This window comes from Mobula birostris, chromosome 15 (assembly GCF_030028105.1).
Source record: "Mobula birostris isolate sMobBir1 chromosome 15, sMobBir1.hap1, whole genome shotgun sequence".
In the NCBI taxonomy this organism is placed as follows: domain Eukaryota; kingdom Metazoa; phylum Chordata; class Chondrichthyes; order Myliobatiformes; family Myliobatidae; genus Mobula; species Mobula birostris.
The window spans coordinates 38,120,528-38,143,500 of NC_092384.1; the positions used below are offsets into that span (position 1 = coordinate 38,120,528).

Here is a 22,973-nt window from a genome sequence, read left to right on the forward strand (position 1 = left end):
CATCTTATGAACAAAGTTTAAGTAGATCAACAGAGTGCAAAGGTAGTGAGACGATTTAGTATCTGCTCTCACTTCTGGCAGGAGCAATAGAATCCAGAGCTGAAAATTCTGAATTCAGATTCAACTTAGGAATGAGTATGAGCTTCAGGTGATTTATGCTCAGGTTTTTTAGTTCAGTTTAGAAGTTTTCACAGCATTAATCACCCAATTTCACAATGATTTTACAAATAAACTAACTTTGATGTAACAGTATTATTGCACTGTTATATCCAAGTTATTGGTGTTATTGCAGCTGTAGTTTGATTTTCAAAGGACATGGGATCCCTAGATTATTTATTGCTTTACTAGAAATTGAGCAATGTACTATTTTGTGCCCAGTACCAGTTTGCAACTTCAGAAGAGTAAAGCATTGGACCAATGTTATGTTATTCAGTATAAGATGTTACTAATTAATACCCTGATTAATTTTCCTAATGTGTTACATTGGCATAAATTTGAGCATAAATTTTTGAAGTCGACAGTTGTCCTCCGTACTTAAGCTATATTGACCTATTGAGATGCACCAAATTGGCAGAATTGCCATGGCGTACTGCATCAACTTGAATAAAATAGATGCAATGCTGTGCAGTGTATTGAAATTCACAGCACTTCATAAAATTGAAACATTATTGTGTGCACAATGTTAGCCTATCTGCTCAGATGTGAACACAGTCTTGCAAGTGCTCCTTTAGTCTCAATTATGAGCATCTTTTATTTAAATAAATGCAAGAAACCAATTGATATATACAAGAAGGAACAACATGTTCTTACTTTGGTTTGATCTCCTTTTGTTTTCTCACAGCTGTTGGTTTATGCTAACACTAAGAGCCATGTGGAAGTGAACAGTGAGAATGATTTCATGAGTAGGTGGCCAAGTTTCATCACGGGATACGGGCCAATAATTATCAATGCTAAAATAATTGCCTAATATCTGTGGCAGCACTTAGGTTTATAATTTATATAGAGTAATTAAATACTAATTCAATGTAGGTAGATCAGAGCAATAAAAAGCACATATTCACATGTACAGACTAAAAAGCACTCCAGTATGCAAGATGTTATAAATAAGTGAAACTCCAGTCTTGAAATGTTAAATTATTAATATTGTCTACATAGTGAATTAAATTTAGTGAAACAAAAAAAATGATTTATTGATAAATATCACAAGGTCTGTGGGGGATTTGGCTCAGTGTGGTAATAATAGACATACAGCTGGGAATGGCAGCCGAGTTCTACAGCAGATGCACTTCTGATCACTTTCAATTATTTTCAGTCTTCGTGCAGGCAAACAAACTACAGCAACATATCTTCGCAGTACATGGGCAAGAAGATAAGATTTATGACTGTTCACAGTGTCCACAGAAATTCTTCTTTCAGACTGAACTTCAGGTATGCTTAAGAACACTGCGTAACTGTTTACTTAATAATGGTTCTTTGTCTATTGATAAGAGCCTGTGGTATTACAGAAAAAAGATACTAGCTTGGACAGAAGATTGGCAGAAGTCAAAGGTGGGGTTGGAGAAGGGGGGCTTTCCTAGTTGACTGCCGGTGACGAGTGGTGTTCCGTAGGGTTACTTTTCTTACTTTTCCATTACTTTTCACTAAGAAAGGATGTGCTGCCTTTGCAGAGCTTCCAGAGGAGGTTCATGAGAATGATCCAGGAGGTGAGAAAGGTTAACATGTGAGGAGTGTTTGATGCTCTGGGCCTGTAGTTGAAGCTTAGAAGAATGGGACGGTGGGGGGAGGCGTAGTGCGAAATCTCATTGAAACCTTCCAAATCCTGAAAGGCCTAGATAGACAGGCAGTTTCCAGCAGTGGGAGAGTCTAGGGCCAGAGGGCACGCCCTCAGAATAAAGTCTGTAGAATAGAAATGAGGAGGAATTTTTTTACCAAGAAGGTGGAGAATCTGTGGAATTGATGACTACAAATTGCTTTGGATGTCAAGTCATTGGGTGTATTTAAAGCAAAGGTTGGTAGGTTCTTGATTAGTAAGGGTGTCAAAGGTCACAGGGAGAAGGCAGGAGAATGGAGATGAGAGGGAAAATAAATCAGTCATGATCAAATGGTGGAACAGACTCGATGGTCAGATTGCTCAATTCTGGTTTTATATCTTATGGTCTAACTCTATTGATTTAATATGTGTTACTTGTTCCATGTCACTGAAAAAGCTGACTCTGGAGTCTTTCAATTTTACTTAAAAAAAGAATAGTTAAACTTACTGGTGAGTTTTATCCTCAAACGCTTGTTTGCTGTAATGCCGTTTGGAACAGTTAATAATTCTGTGATGATGTTTTATTGAGTTTTACATCTAACTTTTAAACCTCTGTACTCAACATCAAATTTTTCTCCATTTGCTACCTGTGCAGAACTTGTCTTTTCCAATTATGCCTTTTAAGCACAGCAGTTCCTGTACTACTACTTAAGGAAGTTTGCAGATTTTGGCATGAAAGTATCATTATTGAGCAGGGTTAATGAAAACAAATGAAGACAAAAGACTTGGGTAATGATGGGATGGGAGGGGAATGAAAAAACACTAGAGAACCGAAAATGAATAAGTTCTATATAAAAGCGTTCCAGGTAACTCTTAAACAGCAGTTCATTTTGACATATGATACCAATTATCCTAGTGGTGATCAGATAGTAGTTTGCATTGATGCAAATTGACTCAGTATAATGAAGACATTTTCTGTGACCCCAATTGCTTTGATAACTGGAACAGTTCCAGTATGCTCATCCTTGCTACTAAGATTAGCTGTACTGCCCTGTTTGCACTATTCAGAGCAGTCTGTTTTATTAAAAAAAATGTTTTCTGTACAAGCACAACTGCTGAACTTAGACCAGGAAATTAAGGTTGTACACTGGGGTCTGGATGGTCTCATGATTTTTGGGGTTGGATAACACTTGATAAAGTTTCTTGTTTACATTGCATTTGTTCAAATGAAAACCTAAATACCAAGCAGTTGGTGGTGCCAATAGATTTTTGTAAATTTCATTTTTAGAAACATAGAAAAACTACAGCACAATACAGACCTTTCAGCCCACAGTGCTGTGCGGAACAAGTACTTACTTTAGAAATTACCTAGAGTTACCCATAGCACTCTATTTTTCTAAGCTCCATGTACCTATCCAGGAGTCTCTGAAAAGACCCTATCATATCCGCCTCGACCACCATGGCTGGCAGCCCATTCCACGCCCTCACCACTTTCTGTGTTAAAAAAAAAATTACCCCAATATCTCCTCTGTACCTGCTTCCAAGCACCTTAAAACTGTGCCCTCTCGTGATAGCCATTTCAGCCCTGGGAAAAAGCCTCTGACTATCCACACGATCAATACTTCTCATCATCTTTTCCACTGTCACACTTAATTGGTCCTATTCTCTCATGTCTTATCCTCTTGCTCTTCACATACTTGTAGAATGCCTTGGGGTTTCCTTTAATCCTGCTCGCCAAGGCCTTTTCATGGCCCCTTCTGGCTCTCCTAATTTCATTCTTAAACTCCTTCCTGCTAGCCTTATAATCTTCTAGATCTCTATCATTACCTGGTTTTTTAAAAGTATTTTTAGAATAATAAAGCACAGAAAGAAACCCTATGGCCCACAGTGTCCATACTGACCACTGACCCTCATCCTATTACCTTCTCCCACATTCCCTTCAATTTCCCCTAGATTCCAAACCTTGCCTCTAAATCAATGGCCAAGAAACTAACAGTGTTCAAGTCTTTGGTATGCATTGTGCTATTAAGACTTGCATTTATTGTCCCATCCTTCCTGCCTGCAAGAAGTGGGAACAAGAAGCCTTCTTAAGCTTGCAACTACTGACTTCTTGGCGAGGTACTTTAATAATGCTATAGAATAGGGAATTCCAAGATCCTGGAATGGGTAACCCATGACTTTCTGTATAAATTTTACCCGATATTTTCAGGAAAATTTACAATACCATGAATGGATATGTCACTGGGTCTATCACCAAAGATCTTTGAATTTTTTTAATCCCATGTCTGGTCTTATAATTGTACTACCGTTGACATACTAGTGCTCATAATAACTAAATAAATGAAATGCATCTACCAAAATGTAGTAACGTATCCCTTAGAATATATTTAGCAATCAGTTAAGACCCCAAGAGCATGTTCAATGTATTCTTTAACTGCAGGCTTAAGCAAATTATTTAAACACAATCACATACCTCTATTTAATATTTTTTTTACTTGCTGTTGCACAAAACGTTGCATTCCCTTTTGAAGCCCAGTTGTTATTTTGATGCGATTTAATTCAGCTAGTGATCAGTAAAGCCAGTGCTTTTCCACACACAAGACAAACTAAGCAATCCCTTGCTGCCAAAGTAGAGCAAATTATCAAAGTACACCCAGGACACATGCTATATCCTTAAAATGTTGCTTTCCCAATAAACTTTCTGGAACTATTACTGGGGATCTGACATGATCACTAGTGGGTCAACAAGATACTGCAGATACTGTAAGTCTGAAACAAAAATGGAAAATGTTGGAAATACTTAGCAAATGTGTTGGTACGTGGCCAGGTGGTTAAGGCATTCGTCTAGTGATTTGAAGGTCGCTAGTTCGAGCCTTGGCTGAGGCAGCGTGTGTGTCCTTGAGCGAGGAACTTAACCACACATTGCTCTGCGACGACACCGGTGCCAAGCTTTATGGGTCCTAATGCCCTTCCCTTGGACAACATCGGTGGCGTGGAGAGAGGAGACTTGCAGCATGGGCAGCTGCTGGTCTTCCATGCAACCTTGCCCAGGCCTGCGCCCTGGAAACTTTCCAAGGCGCAAATCCATGGTCTCAAGAGAATAACTTAGCAAATCACTCTGCATCTGCGGAATGATAAACTGTTTCAGGTGTTAATATTTAGTAGAACTAGGGAAAAGTTAAAAAGAAGATTTTGCAAAGAATTGGGGAGTGGTAGGAAGAACAGAAAAGAAAGTTTGGTGGACTGATTTATGTGATGGCATTCTTGCTTTTTGCTTCTCAGTTAGTTTGTTTTGCACTAAACCAAAGGTACCTTCCAGACTCGCAATAAGCATACTTCTAGATACATAGCTTTCTTTACTTTTTATCTCGCATGTGATTCTACAACTTTATCCCCGAGGCATTGATTCAAATACATTTCCACGATTCTACCTAACCCATCGTCCTTTTTCATTTGCAAGCCATACAAAAATATTCATCTCTGTAGGGGGTTACATTTGCCTTCATCAGATTTTACAGAAATGGTCAATGTTGAGAATGGGAACCTCGGTGAAGTTTTCTATCTTCCTGCTATTCCTTCCTGTCAGAAACCAATGTAACTAAGATCAGCCCACTGACTTTAACTAGGATGATAATCATACCATGATCAATTTCTCTTTTAAGTTTCATATTTCAAAAGCATCAGTTTTGCTGTTCCACATTGTAAGCCATTCTCACTAATAAAATGATTGAAAAGCAGAATTCTGCACTTATATATGTACAGTATAGTACAAGCAATTTGTATTTTGTTTCAAGCCATGCTGTGGTTTAGAGTCTGTTTATTTTAAATCCAGGTAAAGTCGGCAATGTAGATTTGAAAGCTAAATTACAGAATGCAGCAGTTATTCCCATATTATGATGAATTTTCCATGAAACCTTTGCTGTTCACTGAGGCAAACAGGACAAACATAATTTGGATAGCCCACATCCACAGTTAGACATTTTGTTATTTTTGCATCTCACAGATTAAATGTACCTCATACTGACACTATTTAATGGCAGTAATTCCAGCCTCTTCTTTGCCTCTTAAAAACACGGTAATAGCATACTGTTAATCAAATGAAAAAGCTAAAACCAATCATGTCTTGAGTGCACAAATAATTTTTTTCTGTCAGCGTAGTGGAGCTCCTGAATACACTAATTCAATTAGCTGAAGAGTGGCAGTAATCAGCAAATAACAAGGCTCATTTAGTGAACTTCAAGCAAAAGTTCTAGCGTTTTAAATTTAACAGTGATGCAGTTCCTCTGCTTAACAAGGGGTTGATTAATGTGCTCATGCTAACAATAGTTAAAAGTCCTGGTCCTCAATAATCAGTGTAGAGAGGATTTTCTCCCCTTCTGTGTTCACTGGCTTCCTGCTGATGCACTGATTATTGAGGATCCTGTGCTTGCGTGAACCACATCACACTGCAAGGGGGATTAGTATTTAGGAAAACAAGAACTAAAATATTTCAGACAAAGACTTACATTAGTATATTGATTGAGATGTGCGAAGGGTGACATGACATAATTATTTGTCTGTTGGCCCAATGTCATCTGTGAAATTAACTGATGACTATTTGGTGCTCTGTACAAAGCTCTTGTTTTAATTGTCGGTGGGAAAATCAGGCAGGTGGAAGCAGATGACATGGTCAAGGATATGATCTTGTCAGTTGAAGGATGCATTGCAGAATTGGCAGTCAATGGGTCATTGAATGCTCTGATTCACAGTTTTTCCTTTCTAATTTTATTTAATCTTGTGCAAACTTAACATTGTGAGAGTTTAAGGCGGCGGCGGGGGGGAATGCTTTAAATAATTATAGTGCCATGTTTTGCAAAATCATTCAGGAGTAGATTTGGTGGGACAGGTTATTTGTATTTGTTTAGGGTTTTTTTTTGGTAGTTTGTGTTAAGCACCTTCTTACCTTATTTGTAACTTAGAGTCTCTGCAGGCCATTAAAGGATGTAACTGTAACGCATGAAGACGTCAAAGCCAGGATTCTGCTAGCATATTCTGGGCACCTTTTATCATTGTACACCCCAACCAACCTGGTCTTGATGACCCATGGAAGCCAAAAGTCAATGAAACGAAACCCTTGGATAAAGCAGTTGGAAAAACTGAAGCTCCAGAATTTCTCTGACAGATGTGAATGAGGCTTTGCATACTGGCAAATCTTTGACAACTGTCAAAGGTGTGAGAGTGTTTTAAAATACTTTCGGACATTCAGAAGCCTGTTGCACTATTAAAATGCATGAAAAATCTTAAATATTTTTAATGTAATAATATCAACCAAGAGTGCTTTTAGGAAAATACAGTCATTACCTTGCACATCTTCCTTGCAATTCCCATTGATGTCAACGGAGTTTCAGATCCTGAACTGGCTCACAGTCTGATAGTTGAGTACCAACTTGAAGAAGCTCAGCAAGATGGAATTCTGCTGCTAAGTGCAGTGAGGAGTCCAGTCACAGTAATTACTGAAACTTACAGTTCCAATTAGAATCAGAATCAGGTTTGTTATCACCGGTATGTGTTGTGAAATGTGTTAACTTAGCAGTAGCAGTTCAATGTGATACATAATATAGAAGAAGAAGAATAAATAAAATCAATTATAGTATACATATATTGAATAGATTAAAAGTCATGCAAAAATCAGAAATAATATATTAAAAAAGTGAGGTAGTGTTCATGGGTTCAATGTCCATTTAGGAATCGAATTGCAGAGGGGAAGAAGCTGTTCCTGAATTGCTAGGTGTGTGCCTTCAGGCTTCTGTACCTCCTACCTGATGGTAACAGTGAGAAAAGGGCATGCCCTGGGTGCTGGAGGTCATTAATAATGGATGCTGCCATTCTGAGACACTGCTCCTTGAAGATATCCTGTATACTTTGTAGGCTCGTACCCAAGATGGAGCCAACTAAATTTACAACCCCCTGCAGCTTCTTTTGGTCCTATGCAGTAGCCGTTCCCTCCCCCCCATACCAGACAGTGATGCAGCCTGTCAGAATGCTGTCCACGGTACATCTATAGAAGTTTTTGCGTGTACTTGTTGACATACCAAATCTTTTCAAACTCCTAATGAAGTATAACCAAATCCCTTCAAACTCTAATGAAGGCATGTATTTCCTTCTTTATAACTCATTGATATGTTGGGACCAGGTTAGATTCTCAGAGATCTTGACACCCAGGAACTTGAAACTGCTCACTCTCTTCACTTCTGATCTCTCTATGAGGATTGGTATGTCTTCCTTTGTCTTACCCTTCCTGAAGTCCATAATCAACTCTTTCGTCTTACTGATGTTGAGTGCAAGGTTTTTGCTGTGACACCGCTCCACTAGTTGGTATATCTCTCTCCTGTATACCCTCTTGTCTCCATCTGAGATTCCACCAACAATGGTTGTATCGTCAGCAGATTTATAGATAGTATTTGAGCAATGCCTAGCCACACAGTCATGGGTATAGAGGGAATAGAGCAGTGGGCTAAGCACACTCCCCTGAGGTGCACCAGTGTTGATTGTCAGCGAGGAAGAGATGTTATCACCAATCCGCACAGATTGTGGTCTTTCAGTTAGGATGTCGAGGATCCAATTGCAGAGGGAGGTACAGAAGTCCAGGTTCTGTAACTTCTCAGTCAGGATTGTGGGAATGATGGTGTTAAATGCTGAGCTATAGTCGATGAACAGCATCCTGACGTAGGTGTGTGTTTGTGTTGTCCAGGTGGTCCAAGGCTATGTGAAGAGCCATTGAGATTTCATCTGCTGTTGACCTATTGTGGCGATAGGCAAATTACAATGGGTGTAGGTCCTTGCTGAGGCAGGAGTTCAGTCTCATCATGACCAACTTCTCAGAGTACTTAATCATTGTGAGTGCCACCAGACGATAGTCTTTAAGGCAGCTCATATTATTCTTATTGGGTAACGAATGTTAATTTTAGGACATGATACCATTCAAATAGGTAAATGCCAGTGAAAACTGCTGGCATTTGCCCTATTTACGAAGTGCTTCTTCATAAGACAGCCAGTGATTAAAGACCTCATAATATTCGATAAAGATTTCTTCAATATTTATATACCTAGGAACAAGATATCATAATCTCGGTGTAGTGTGTTATAGTTTGGTTTACATTTTGAGTGTTTGCGCTCAAAGAAGTCATTTAGATTTGCCTGCTTATCTATGGAGAAGTTATGCAAATAATTGTTCATTCTATTTGAAGAAATTTGATGCAAAAATGCAGCATTGGTCTTTCTAAGGTGTGTGTAGATTAGCAGATAACATCTGTATCATTGTGAAATATGTCTCCTACTGCTCAGTAAAGAATTGCATTGATTCTGCAGTTGTGATGAAATTTACAACTACGTCTTTCCTGTGGTTCTAACTGAAATTGGAAAGCATGGAGATGTAGAAAAGTAAATATAGAATATTATTTTTGAATTAAAAATCAAAGATGAATGGAAAATTTCCAATATTGCTGATCATCCTTATTTGATAGAGGTGGAAGGTGGTCTTATTTGAGTAGATCGTTTACTGCCTTGGTAACCAATTTTAAAAGTGCATCTGTCTTCAGTGTTAACTTTTGGATCAGATTTTCACACAGGTTTGTTCTGAAAGCAGAAGCCTTTTATGATTTCTTCCAGAAGAAGGAGCTGGTGAGCCAGCTGGAAATAACCGTAGGATGTTGCTACTCAGGAATTCTTTTGGCCTGACACCTTCCATTCCTCTAAGCAAGGTATCTGAAGTATTGAAGTTTCACTCACCGGTAAAACAAGAATCTGGTGAATTGCTCTGATATTGGAAGTATTGGTACAATTTGGGATGCTTTTCTGATATCCCCGCTTCTGTTTCTATAAAACCAATTGTAACACCAGGATTGCATTGTTTTGAATGAGAAATGAGATTTGTTCACTCTTGATAAGGAGGATACATTGTAAGAAGGGGAAGAGAGGGATTGCCTATTTTATTCCTGACCTCAATATCTCTCAGGAGCAGCCGTCACTGACTGCTTTCTTATAAGTCCGTGTGCAATTTGCTGTTCATCAAGGCTGTGGCTGCTTCACTTTCTTGCACCGTTGTTCAATCCAAATAAAATTGGCAAGAATGGCACCCATGAGAGGTTGAAAGAAGGAAGTGATTTAGAAGTTGGTTAACTCTTGGCAATCCAAACAGCAGGGTGGCACAGAGGCCCTCTGATCCAATTACTTGCAGCTGAATGTCTCTTTAAGAACTGCTTCACTTGCTCTGTGATAATGATCTTGTTAGAATTTCCTGTAGGTTGAGTGCTATCGGTGCTTCTCAAGTTCCTTTCACCGTAAGCCAAAACAGTACTGCACAAAAGTCTTAGACTCAATAATATAGCTATGGTGCCTAAGACTTTTGCATAGTATAGTATTTGTCAACCTGGAGTTTGTAACTCTAGTGGGAGCAAAGGATGTTGGGAGTGGTGAGGGTGGAGCACCGCAAAAGGACAGGTGGCTGAGGAGGAGTGCCAAGGGCGAGGTGGTACAGGTGCAGACGCACCCAGCCCTGAGACACCAGGCAAGGTCAGTTTTAGGCATCCTAGCTTTATATTTGTGCCTAAGACTTTTGCACAGCACTGTATGCCTTTTTTTGATACCTTTACCAAGAGAAAAAGGGTTTTGACCATCTACTCTATCTATGCCTCTCGTAATCTTTTATACTTCTATCAGGCCACCACACAGCCCACCTTGCTCCAGGGAAAGCCAGTCTAGCTATCCAGCCTCTCTCCATAATTGACATCCTCCAATCCAAGCAGGATTCTTGCGAATTTCCTCTACATTCTCTCCAGCACAGTGACATTATTCCTGTAATATGGCAGCAAGAGCTGCAAACAATACTCAGATGTGATTTAGCCAATATTTTTGTAAAGTTGCAACATAAATTTCCAACTCCTACTGTATATGCTCCCAGCAAAGCCATACTGACAATCCCCCAATGAGTCCCTGTCTTTCTATGTATGCATTAAACCTTTCCCTCACAATTTTATCTATTAATTTCCTTACCACTGATAGAGGGCTCAGCAGTCCATTGTTACCTGGCTTACGCCCTTCTTAAACAAACAAACGACATTAGCTCTCCTCCAATCTTCTGGTATCTCGCCTGTGGTTAACGAAAATACAAAAATCTCCACCAGAGTCACAGCAATCTCCTTCATTGTTTCTCATAGTATTCTGGCTCTGGAGATTTAGCCATTCAAATTCATCCTACTGATTCAACCTGCTGATTACTGATATAGCTGGGAGCTGTACAACAACAACTTGTATTTAAATTGTACCTTTCAATTATAGAAACCTGTATTTATAGAAGTACTTTTATAATAGCAAACTGTTCTGAGGGGCTTCACAATGTAATCAAAGAGTTTGACGCCCTGAGATTGATAATGAGGTATCTTGGCAGAGCTTACCCATTTAATGGTGAGAACTGGGTAACTTTGACATATGATTCTTCGGTGTGCTGGTTGTTAATGCAAATGACACATTTCACTGTATGTTTCCATGTACGTGTTAAGTAAATCTGAATCCGAATATAAAGACCCAGCAACAAAAATGGGTTAAAAATAACACTCATGGTAAATAAAGTTAGCTTTCATTTTACCATAATTAATCCAATAATTGGGTTCACAAAAATACAAATATGAGACTTGCCTGGTTTACAAAATATTGGTTTGGTCACAACAGGAGTATGGACTCAATTCTTGGTGCCATGCTTTAGGAAAACTGAGAAGGTTTTGTAGAGCAATCAGAAGACATTTGCCAGAATGATTTCAGGGATGAGGGACCGGAGTTATGTGGAAAGGCAAAGGAACTAGAGAATGTTGTGAGGATATCTGATGGAGATTTTAAAGTCTTGATGAGTACAGGTAGAGTGAGAAAAGAAAAACTTGTCCCTATTGTCTGAGCATCCAAAATCTAGGGGCCATAGAATAAAAGTGATTAACAAAAGAACTAGAAGTGACACAAAGTGATTTTGTTTTTACGCAGCTGTTGATTAAGATATGGAATGCACTCCCAGAGGAAGTTATGCAATGTTCAAAGGGGTTGTGGATGAGCACCTGCAGGAAAGCGCAAAATACAGTCGGCCCTCCTTATCTGCGAGGAATTGATTCTGGGACCCCTCGCGGATACCAAAAAACGCGGATGCTCAAGTCCCTTATCCAACCTGTCTCAATCCGGCAGACCTTAGGACCCAGCGGAACCCCGGACCTTATTTAACCTGTCTCAGTGAGGTAGACATTAGGACCTGGACCGGCGGCAGAGCTCTGAATCTGCACTGTTTCTGTTCCCGAAAATAATTACTATTGCAATTGGAAAATAAAGTGGAAATAATAAAGCGATCAGAAAGAGGTGAAACGCCATCGGTCATTGGAAAAGCATTAGGCTACAGCTGGTCAACGATCGGAACAATTTTAAAAGATAAAGTGAGAAAGGCCCTGCCCGATTAAAGCTACAATTATTACTAAGCAATGCAGTGGTTTAATTATTGGGTTTTGGGGTTTTGGGTTTTTGATCCTTCACATCAACCCGGCACGGATGGAGAGCGCGCTCAGGAGCGCTCTGTCACTGGATCAAACTTGCGAACTTCTGTTCCCGAGCCCAGTGCTGAAACATACGTTTCTTAAGTGTTTTATATGCATAGAAAGGCAAAATATATACTATATACTAAGACAAACATTTGACTAACTGACACTAAATAATACCGGATGTACCTGTTCCGACTTACTTAGTAAGAGAACTTCCGTTTTTTTTTCGATCCCGATCCACAATAACCTACGCACATCCTCCCGTATACTTTAAATCATCTCTAGATTACTTATAATACCTAATACAGTGTAAATGCTATGTAAAATAGTTGTTATACTGCATTGTTTAGGGGATAATGACAAGAAAAAAGAAGTCTGTACATGCTCGAACAGCAAGTGCTGGAAGAGCACTTCTGGGTTTTCTTGATTCGTGGTTGGTTGAATTCGCGCATGTGGAACTCGCGGATAAGGAGGGCCAAATGTAAAATCTTTGTCAAAGAGTGAGGTTTTAAGGATGGAAAGTGGTGTAAAAAAGCAGAAGAATTCCAGAACAGAGATGTGGATACTGAAGTCAATGGTGAGACAGTGAAATGAGGAGTCATTAAAAAGCCAGAAATACATGTGCAAGACATGGTAGGGAGCAGTGTGATAAGGTTGGAACACCACAGAACTGTTTGTAAACAATAAAAATCTTAAAACTTACTGAACATATAGCCAGTTTAGATTGGAGAGCCCATGAATCATGATTGATTGGTATAACTGAGGACACAGAAAATAATATTTGATGTTCATAATTGTATGGAACATCATGATGGAAGCCAAGCTGGAATGTGACAACAGTGAAGCAGGGGGTGATGATTTAGAAACATAGAAAACCTACAGCACAATACAGGCCCTTCGGCCCACAATGCTGTGCCGAACAGTACCTAGTTTAGAAATTACCTATGTTTACCCATAGCCATCTATTTTTCTAAGCTCCATGTCCCTATCCAAAAGCCTATTTTATCCGCCTCCACCACCATCACTGGCAGCCCATTCCACGCACTCACCGCTCTCTGTGTAAAAACCTTACCCCTGGTATCCCCTCTGTACCTATATCCAAGCACCTTAAAACTCTGCCTTCTCATTTTAGCCACTTCAGCCCTGGCAAAAAGCCTGTGACTATCCACACGATCAATGCATCTCATCCTCTTATACACCTCTCATCCTCTGCCGCTCCAAATGGAAAAAGCCAAGTTCACTCAACCTATTCTCATAGGGCATGCTCCTCAATCCAGGCAACATCCTTGTAAACTTCCTCTGCACCCTTTCTGTAGTTTCCACATCCTTCCTGTAGTGAGGCGACCAGAACTGAGCACAGTACTCCAAGTGGGGTCTGACCAGGGTCCTATATAGCTGTAACATTACCTCTCGACTCTTAGACTCAATCCCACAGTTGATGAAGGCCAATGCACAGTATTCCTTGATCTTCCACATTGCCAAGAGTCTTACCATTAATGCTATATTCTGCCATAATATTTGACCTACCAAAATGAACCGCCTCACACTTATCTGGGTTGAACTCCATCTGCCACTTCTCAACACAGTCTTGCATCCTGTATTGTATTCATGGGGGATTACATGATTAGAAGCTCATTTTGGGGTCAGATGTTTCGTTGGGGTTCCGATAGTTGGCAAAGAGAGGGACTAAACAGTGATGAGGTATGAAAAGTGTTTGTTAGGAGTTGAAATCAATGGCTTCGGGCATATGAATGTTTACTTGATAGAAAATAGTGTTCAAGCACCAGATCGTTCAGGAACAATTGAGAGGTCAGATTGACATGTTGAGCTACAATTGGATGTTGCTCACTGCACACCTGGAGTCTGATCCTTTGTATATGGGTGGTGTTGCCGAAGAACAGCATTATCTAAAAAATCGAAGAAAGCCAAGAATAGATCATCTAGGGACACCAGAGATAATAGTGTTGAAGCAGGAAGAAATGTCATTGTGCGTGAACTACGTATGACTATGAAAATAAAACTACACAATTTCAGTCCCATCTATCTCATTTGTGAGACAGGTGTTGGAGGAGAATGTCAGAGGTTTCAAACCAGCTCAGAAGAAAAAGAGGGGCTGGATTTGCCAACAAACAATATGTTCTGGTCAATGCCAGTCAAATAGGGTGTTCTAGGTATCTTGACAGAAATCAAATTGGAGGAACTCTAAAATGGATATCCATGTTTGCTGGAATTGAATTGAATTTATTTAAATCTTACATCCATCCCACAACATAAGGAGTAAAAATCTTTGCATTATGACTCCATCACAATGTACAGACATGTGAATTTTTAAGTCTGATGGCTTGTAGAAAGAAGCTATCCCGTAGCCTGTTGGTTCTGGCTTTAATACTGCAGTACTGTTTGCCAGACGGAAGCAGCTGAAACAGCTTATGGTTGGAGTGACTGGTGTCCCAGATGATCTTCCAGGCCTCCTTTATGCACCTGCTGCTGTAAATGTCCTTAATGGAGGGAAGTTCACATCCAGAGATGCGCTGGGCTGTCCGTACCACTCTCTGCAGTGCCCAGTGATTAAGATTGGTGCAGTTCCCGTACCAGGTGGTGATACAGCCAGTCAGGATGCTCTCAATGGTGCCCCTGTAGAAGGAGTTGAGGATCTGGGGACTCATGCTGAACTTCTTCATTCGCCTGAGGTGGAAGAGAATAGATCATCTAGGGACACCAGAGATAATAGTGATGTGCTGATGTGCTTTTTTTTTCTGGCACACAGCTGGTGTGTACAGTCCAGCTGAGATCTTTGGTGATATGTATACTGAGGTACTTGAAACTACTCACCCTCTCAACTGCAGTCCCACTGATGTTGATCAGGGCAAGCCTGTCTATGGTGGGAAACTTTGTCACATGGTGTGAGCAAAATTATCTGCAGCTTAACATGAAAAAGACTAAGGAGCTGGTAGTGGACCTGAGGAGGGCTAAGGCACCGGTGACCCCTGTTTCCATCCAGCGGGTATTACAAATACCTGGGGATACGAATTGACAATAAACTGGACTGGTCAAAGAACACTGAGGCTGTCTACAAGAAGGGTCAGAGCCGTCTCTATTTCCTGAGGAGACTGAGGTCCTTCAACACACATCAAAGTTGCTGGTGAACGCAGCAGGCCAGGCAGCATCTCTAGGAAGAGGTGCAGTCGACGTTTCAGGCCGAGACCCTTCGTCAGGACTAACTGAAGGAAGAGTGAGTAAGGGATTTGAAAGTTGGAGGGGGAGGGGGAGGGGGAGATGGAGATCCAAAATGATAGGAGAAGACAGGAGGGGGAGGGATGGAGCCAAGAGCTGGACAGGTGATTGGCAAAAGGGGATACGAGAGGATCATGGGACAGGAGGTCCGGGAAGAAAGACAGGGGGGGGGGGGAACCCAGAGGATGGGCAAGAGGTATATTCAGAGGGACAGAGGGAGAAAAAGGAGAGTGAGAGAAAGAATGTGTGCATAAAAATAAGTAACAGATGGGGTACGAGGGGGAGGTGGGGCCTAGCGGAAGTTAGAGAAGTCGATGTTCATGCCATCAGGTTGGAGGCTACCCAGACGGAATATAAGGTGCTGTTCCTCCAACCTGAGTGTGGCTTCATCTTTACAGTAGAGGAGGCCGTGGATAGACATGTCAGAATGGGAATGGGATGTGGAATTAAAATGTGTGGCCACTGGGAGATCCTGCTTTCTCTGGCGGACAGAGCGTAGATGTTCAGCAAAGCGGTTTCCCAGTCTGCGTCGGGTCTCGCCAATATATAAAAGGCCACATCGGGAGCACCGGACGCAGTATATCACCCCAGTCGACTCACAGGTGAAGTGTTGCCTCACCTGGAAGGACTGTTTGGGGCCCTGAATGGTGGTAAGGGAGGAAGTGTAAGGGCATGTGTAGCACTTGTTCTGCTTACACGGGTAAGTGCCAGGAGGGAGATCAGTGGGGAGGGATGGGGGGGACGAATGGACAAGGGAGTTGTGTAGGGAGCGATCCCTGCGGAATGCAGACAGAGGGGGGGGAGGGAAAGATGTGCTTAGTGGTGGGATCCCGTTGGAGGTGGCGGAAGTTACGGAGAATAATATGTTGGACCCGGAGGCTGTTGGGGTGGTAGGTGAGGACCAGGGGAACCCTATTCTTAGTGGGGTGGCGGGAGGATGGAGTGAGAGCAGATGTATGTGAAATGGGGGAGATGCGTTTAAGAGCAGAGTTGATAGTGGAGGAAGGGAAGCCCCTTTCTTTAAAAAATGAAGACATATCCCTCGTCCTAGATAGTGGAGGAAGGGAAGCCCCTTTCTTTAAAAAATGAAGACATCTCCCTCGTCCTAGATAGTGGAGGAAGGGAAGCCACTTTCTTTAAAAAATGAAGACATCTCCCTCGTCTTACTTATCCGTGTAAGCGGAACAAGTGCTACACATGTCCTTACACTTCCTCCCTTACCACCATTCAGGGCCCCAAACAGTCCTTCCAGGTGAGGCAACACTTCACCTGTGAGTCGACTGGTGTGATATACTGCGTCCGGTGCTCCCGATGTGGCCTTTTATATATTGGCGAGACCCGACGCAGACTGGGAGACTGCTTTGCTGAACATCTACGCTCTGTCCGCCAGGGAAAGCAGGATCTCCCAGTGGCCACACATTTTAATTCCACATCCCATTCCCATTCTGACATGTCTATCCACGGCCTCCTCTACTGTAAAGATGAAGCCACACTCAGGTTGGAGGAACAGCACCTTATATTCCGTCTGGGTAGCCTCCAACCTGATGGCATGAACATCGACTTCTCTAACTTCCGCTAGGCCCCACCTCCCCCTCGTACCCCATCTGTTACTTATTTTTATGCACACATTCTTTCTCTCACTCTCCTTTTTCTCCCTCTGTCCCTCTGAATATACCTCTTGCCCATTCTCTGGGTCCCTCCCCCCCTTGTCTTTCTTCCCGGACCTCCTGTCCCATGATCCTCTCGTATCCCCTTTTGCCAATCACCTGTCCAGCTCTTGGCTCCATCCCTCCCCCTCCTGTCTTCTCCTATCATTTTGGATCTCCATCTCCCCCTCCCCCTCCCCCTCCAACTTTCAAATCCCTTACTCACTCTTCCTTCAGTTAGTCCTGATGAAGGGTCTCGGCCTGAAACGTCGACTGCACCTCTTCCTAGAGATGCTGCCTGGCCTGCTGCGTTCACCAGCAACTTTTATGTGTGTTGCTTGAATTTCCAGCATCTGCAGAATTCCTGTTGTTTGAGGTCCTTTAACATCTGTTGGACAATGCTGAGGATGTTCTACAAGTCTGTGGTGGCCAGTGCTATTATGTTTGCTGTTGTGTGCTGGGACAGCAGGCTGAGGGTAGCAGACACCAACAGAATCAACAAACTCATTCGTAAGGCCAGTGATGTTGTAGGGATGGAACTGGACTCTCTGATGGTGGTGTCTGAAAAGAGGATGCTGTCCAATTTGTATGCTATCTTGGACAATGTCTCCCATCCACTACATACTGTCCTGGTTGGGCACAGGAGTACATTCAGCCAGAAACTCATTCCACCGAGATGCAGCACTGAGCGCCATAGGAAATCATTCCTGCCTGTGGCCATCAAACTTTACAACTCCTCCCTTGGAGGGTCAGACACCCTGAGCCAATAGGCTGGTCCTGGACTTATTTCCTGGCATAATTTACATATTATTACTTAATTATTTATGGTTTTACATTGCTATATTTATACTCTATTCATGCGTGGTGCAACTGTAACGAAACCCAATTTCCCTCAGGATCAATAAAGTATGTCTGTCTATCTATAATCCACGATCAGCTCTTTAGTGTTTTGGACATTGAGGGAGAGGTTGCTACCTTGGCACCACTGTGTCAGGGTGTCAACCTCTCCTCTGTAGGCTGTCTCATCACCGCGATCATCTGCTTATTTGATCATTTGATTGGAGCTCTGTGTGACAGCACAGTCATAGGTGTAAAGGGAGTAGGGGAGGGGACACAACCCTCAGGGCACCTGGGTTGAGGGTCAGAGGGGCAGAGGTGAGGGAGCCCATACTTACCAGCTGTCAGTAATCCAATTGGGAGTCAGGATCCAGCTGCACAAGGTGGGGTGCAGGCCGAGGTCTCTGACCTTCCTGTCAAGTCTGGAGGATCTATCATATTTGAGGACTTTGAAGAGAAAAGAGGGTTTGGACATGGGGAGACAAATTGGGATTTTTAAAATATTTTTAAGAAGAATCAAGAAGATAAATTTGAAGGAAAATGCAATAACGTGGTGCTAGCAATAACAGCACATTGAGAATGCAGAATGTGGGTAAATCAGAGGGCAAATTCTGAGAGGGCATGAGGTGCAAGAGCAAAACCAGGAAGCAGTTATAGCTTGTAGCCTGAGTAGTGGAGTGTCTCAATTCTTCCTACAAGTGGGCTGGGGAGAAGTAGAAAAAGGACAGAAGTAGTTGATAAGATGGTCTTGGTTTTAGCGATAAAGAGGTTTCTAACCTCTTTATACTTGGAAGTGAGGGTGAAGGAGAGAAAGATTTAAGCAAACATTTTGCATGGGTGAAAAAAGGCAAATGCATTCTTTGGATTCAGCAGGATCTTGAAATAATGAGCAGTTTGAGCAAACAAAAGCTTTAGAGGACTGGGATATAAAAGAAAGGATGTCATGCTGAGGCTTTATAAGGCATTGGTTAGATAGCACTTGGAGTATTGTGAGCAGTTTGGGACCCTATCTAAGAACGTGGAGGTAGTACAAGGCCAAACAAACTCAAGTCTGTATCATTTGGGCATATGAAGCAAAAAGTAGCCAAAGAAAATGGTGCTTTCAATGGAACTAGAGGCTTTGAAGGTAGAGGTAAAGAGACTAATAGCTGCAGAAACATTATAGAATGGAAGTCTACAGATGTTGAATGAGCACAAAGTAATTGGGAGGTTTTTTTTCCCCGTATACCAAATGAAACAGCTGTTTAGGGAGAGGGGTGGGTGTTGAGTTGTACACTAAAATAATGAGATGACCATCTGTATTTGCAAGGCATGTGTGATGGGACAGTGAAGAAAGTGGCTATTTTCTGTGAATTACCATAGGAACAGAGGTGAAGAGGTTAATTATTAAATATAAGGTTCCAGGATACTTGGAGGCACAGGATGAAATAGGCTGAAGTCAGCATTGTCTCTTCAAGGGGAAATATTACTTGACAAATCAGTTGAAATTCTTTGAAGAGATAGCACGTAGAATAGACAAAAGAGAGTCGGTGGATGGTGTTTACTTGGATTTTCAGAAGGCGCCACACGTAAGGCTGCGAAACAAGATAGGAGCTCATGGTTTTACAGGAAAGATTCAAGCATGGGTAGAAGATTTGTCTGCCTGGCAGGAAGCAAAGTGTGGGAATAAATGGAACCTTTTCTGTTTTGGCTGCTAGTGACTAATGGTTTAATACACCACCGCTTCGCTTCATGTTATACACTATGTCAATAACTTAGATAATGAATGGTTGCCTTTAGTTTAAAGGTTGATTTATAATCAAAGTATGATACTCTGAAATTCTTCTTCTCTGGGTAGCCGTGAAACCAAGAAAGAAAAGAAAAGCAGCGTGATCATCAACCCCCAAATCCCCCCTCACACAAAAAAAAACAAATAAAAGCCGAGCAGGCACATCAACCCCCAAAATCACCCCTCCCCATACAATATAGTATGAGAAATCTCAGGCAGAAAACACAATATAAAGACTGAAAAAAACTATAGTCCAAGTCCATATCCAAAACGCAGAAAACCTGGGTAACGTTCTCCAGCCACAATGGCAGGCTGTTCCTGTCTACTAGCAGAGTAATCAAAACATAGGCAGCCAGTGCTCACCTTCCACATTTGCCTTGATGTTTCAATCTCTCCTGTTGCTTTAATCAGTGAAATTGAATCGAACATTGGCTTGCACCCCTTCCCGCAGCCTGCCCACCACAAGGTTCACGCATGCTGTCTTTACCTTCTGGCGTCCTCTCGGAGACTGTGGAGCACTGGAACACTCAAGCGATCTCCAAAAGCAATTCACGGAGTCCAACAGTTCCAGAATCACATCGAAGACAAAAAAACAAATGTAAAAGACATTAAAAAAATGAAATATATGGTTTCATGATCTATCCAGAATATGTCGACTGAAGGAACGTTGTACGCAGGCGCCATCTTGACCGGAAGCCAAATTTGCGGATGATATAAAGATAGGTGGAGGGGTGGGTAGTGTTAAGGAAACAGGGAGTCTTCAGAAATGGCAGATGGAATATGGTGCAGGGAAGTGAACTTTGGTGGAAGAAATAAAGGCATAGACTATTTTCTAAATGGGAGCAGATTCAGAAATTGGATGTGCAAAGGGACTTGGAAGTCTTTGTCCAGGATTCCCTAATGGTTAACTTGCGGGTTGAGTCAGTGCAAATGCAATGTTAGAATTCATTTTGAGAGGACTAGAATATAAAAGAAAGGATTTATAAACCTGAGGCTTTATAAAGCATTGGTTAGATTGCATTCGGAGTACTATGAGTAGTTTGGGACCCTTATCTGAGAAAGGGTATGCTACCATTAGAGAGGATCCAGAGGAGGTTCAGGAAAATTTTCTCGGGGATGATAGAGTTAACATATGAAATGTATATGATGGCCTTGGGCCTGTACTCACTAGAGTTTAGAAGAATGAAGGGGGATGAATCTATTAAATGTTGAAAGGCCTAGATAGAGTGGATGCAGAAAGGATATTCCCTATAGTGGGGGAGTCGAGGACCAGAGGACACAGCCTCAGAATGTAAAGACATCCATTTAGGACAGAGATGAGGAGTAATTTCTTTAGCCAATGAGTGGTGAATCTGTGGAACTCATTACCACAGATGGAGCAAAGGACAGTGCAGGGCAAGTCATTAGATATACTTATAACAGAGGTTCTTGGTTAATAAGGGTGTCAAAGGTTGTGGTGAAGAGGCAGAAGAATGGGGTTGAGAGGGATAATAACTCAGCCATGATGGAATGGTGGAGCAGACTCAATGGACTGTATATCTTAATTCTGCTCCTTTGTCTTATGGCCTGAAGGCCCAAGACCTTACAGTTGAGCAGTCAGCTCAGAGGATGGAGCTGTAATCACTTGAGGATAAAAATGTACCTGTTGCAGAGGGTCAGATATGCAGCAAGATCAGAACATTTTATTGCACTTGGCTTGCAAATTTCAAATGGGAGACAAGAGGTACAAAGAGTGGTTCACTATCTACTCCTGTAGCCTTCCCTCTTTTGAACATTTCAGAGTGCAATTGTTGTTGAGAGCCAGACTGCTACCTGTTTGGTGGTCAGTGGTTCAGCTGAATGGCTTCATTTGGACAAAGGCATCCCAAGTTTCCATTAAGGTAGTTATTTACAGTACATTAATACAATCTTATACAATTTGTTCATGAATGGCAAATTCCCTCCATGTTAGCAGCATTCAGCTGATATAGAGAGAAATGGGTAAAATCCACACGATTAACGCAAAATTGGGGGTGCAGTGGACACAGCGAGGAAGGCTATCAAAACTTGCAGCATAATCTGAACCAGATGGAAAAGTAGGCTTAATAGTGCAGTCAAGTGTGAGGTGTTGTACTTTTGCAAGATAAACCAGGGATAGGACTTGCAGAGTGATTTGTAGGGCAGTGGGATGTGTGATTGAACAAACAGATCTGAGGATACAGATCCATAATTCCTTAAAATTTGCATCACAAGTAGATCGGGTTATAATAAGAGGCTTTTGGCACATTGGCCTTCATAAACCAAAGCATTAACTACAGGAGTTGGCATGTTATAAGATAAGACATTGGTGATGCCAAATTTGTTCTGGTCACCTCCCTACAGGAAAGATAACAATAAGCTTTTAAGAATGCAGAGACTTTTATAAGGATGTTGCTGGATCTTCAGGTCTGATTTATAGGGAAAGGTTGGATAGTTTAGGACATTGTTCTCTGGAGTGTAGGAAATGAGTGGAGATCTTATAGGGATGTACAAAATTATGAGGGGTGTATATAAGGTAAAATACATTATATGCCAGCTTTTCCCCTTGACGTTGGGTGAGACTAGAACTAGCATATTTAGGGTGAAAGGTGAAATATTTAAGGAGAACTTGAGGTGCAAAATCTTCACTCAGCGGGTAGAGTGTGTGTGAAATGAGCTGCCAGTAGAAGAGATAGATGCAGGTTCAATTGCAACATTTAAGAGAAGTTTGGATAGATTCACGGATGAGGGTGGTATATAGGGTCCAGGTACAGGTAGATGGAACTAGACGGAGTAACAGTTTGCCACAGATGAGATGTGCTGAAGGGCCTGTTTCTATTTTGTGGTGCTCCGTCTCACCCTAATATGGGTGCTCTACAACACAGACTGAATCAATGAATTGAGACTTCTCTGAACGTAGAACATAGAATAGTACAGCACAGTACAGGCCCTTTGGCCCACAATGTTGTGCCAACCCTCAAACCCTGCCTCCCATATAACCCCCCACCTTAAATTCCTCCATATACCTGTCTAGTAGTCTCTGAAACTAGCACCCGTGTGAAACAAAAATTGGAATCTTTCGAGGTGTTTTCACAGATTGCAAGCTACCATAGTTCGCTCACATAAAACAATAACTGCAAGGTGAAAAGATTTTTTAATCCATTTACAGCCTTTGCAAGTTCGGGTTTTGAAAA

At 41.7% G+C, this 22,973-nt stretch overlaps 1 protein-coding gene across 11 annotated transcripts in view; it reads left to right on the forward strand.

Moving 5' to 3' along the window:
* The window catches only part of znf423 (zinc finger protein 423), a 403,580-nt gene that overhangs the window by 353,013 nt on the left and 27,594 nt on the right, over positions 1-22,973 (forward strand). For all 11 annotated transcript variants that reach the window (XM_072279610.1, XM_072279606.1, XM_072279608.1 and 8 more), the window contains one exon: positions 1,313-1,428. In XM_072279610.1, coding sequence (XP_072135711.1) covers positions 1,313-1,428 — 116 coding nt within the window. The remainder of the gene's footprint in view (positions 1-1,312; positions 1,429-22,973) is intronic.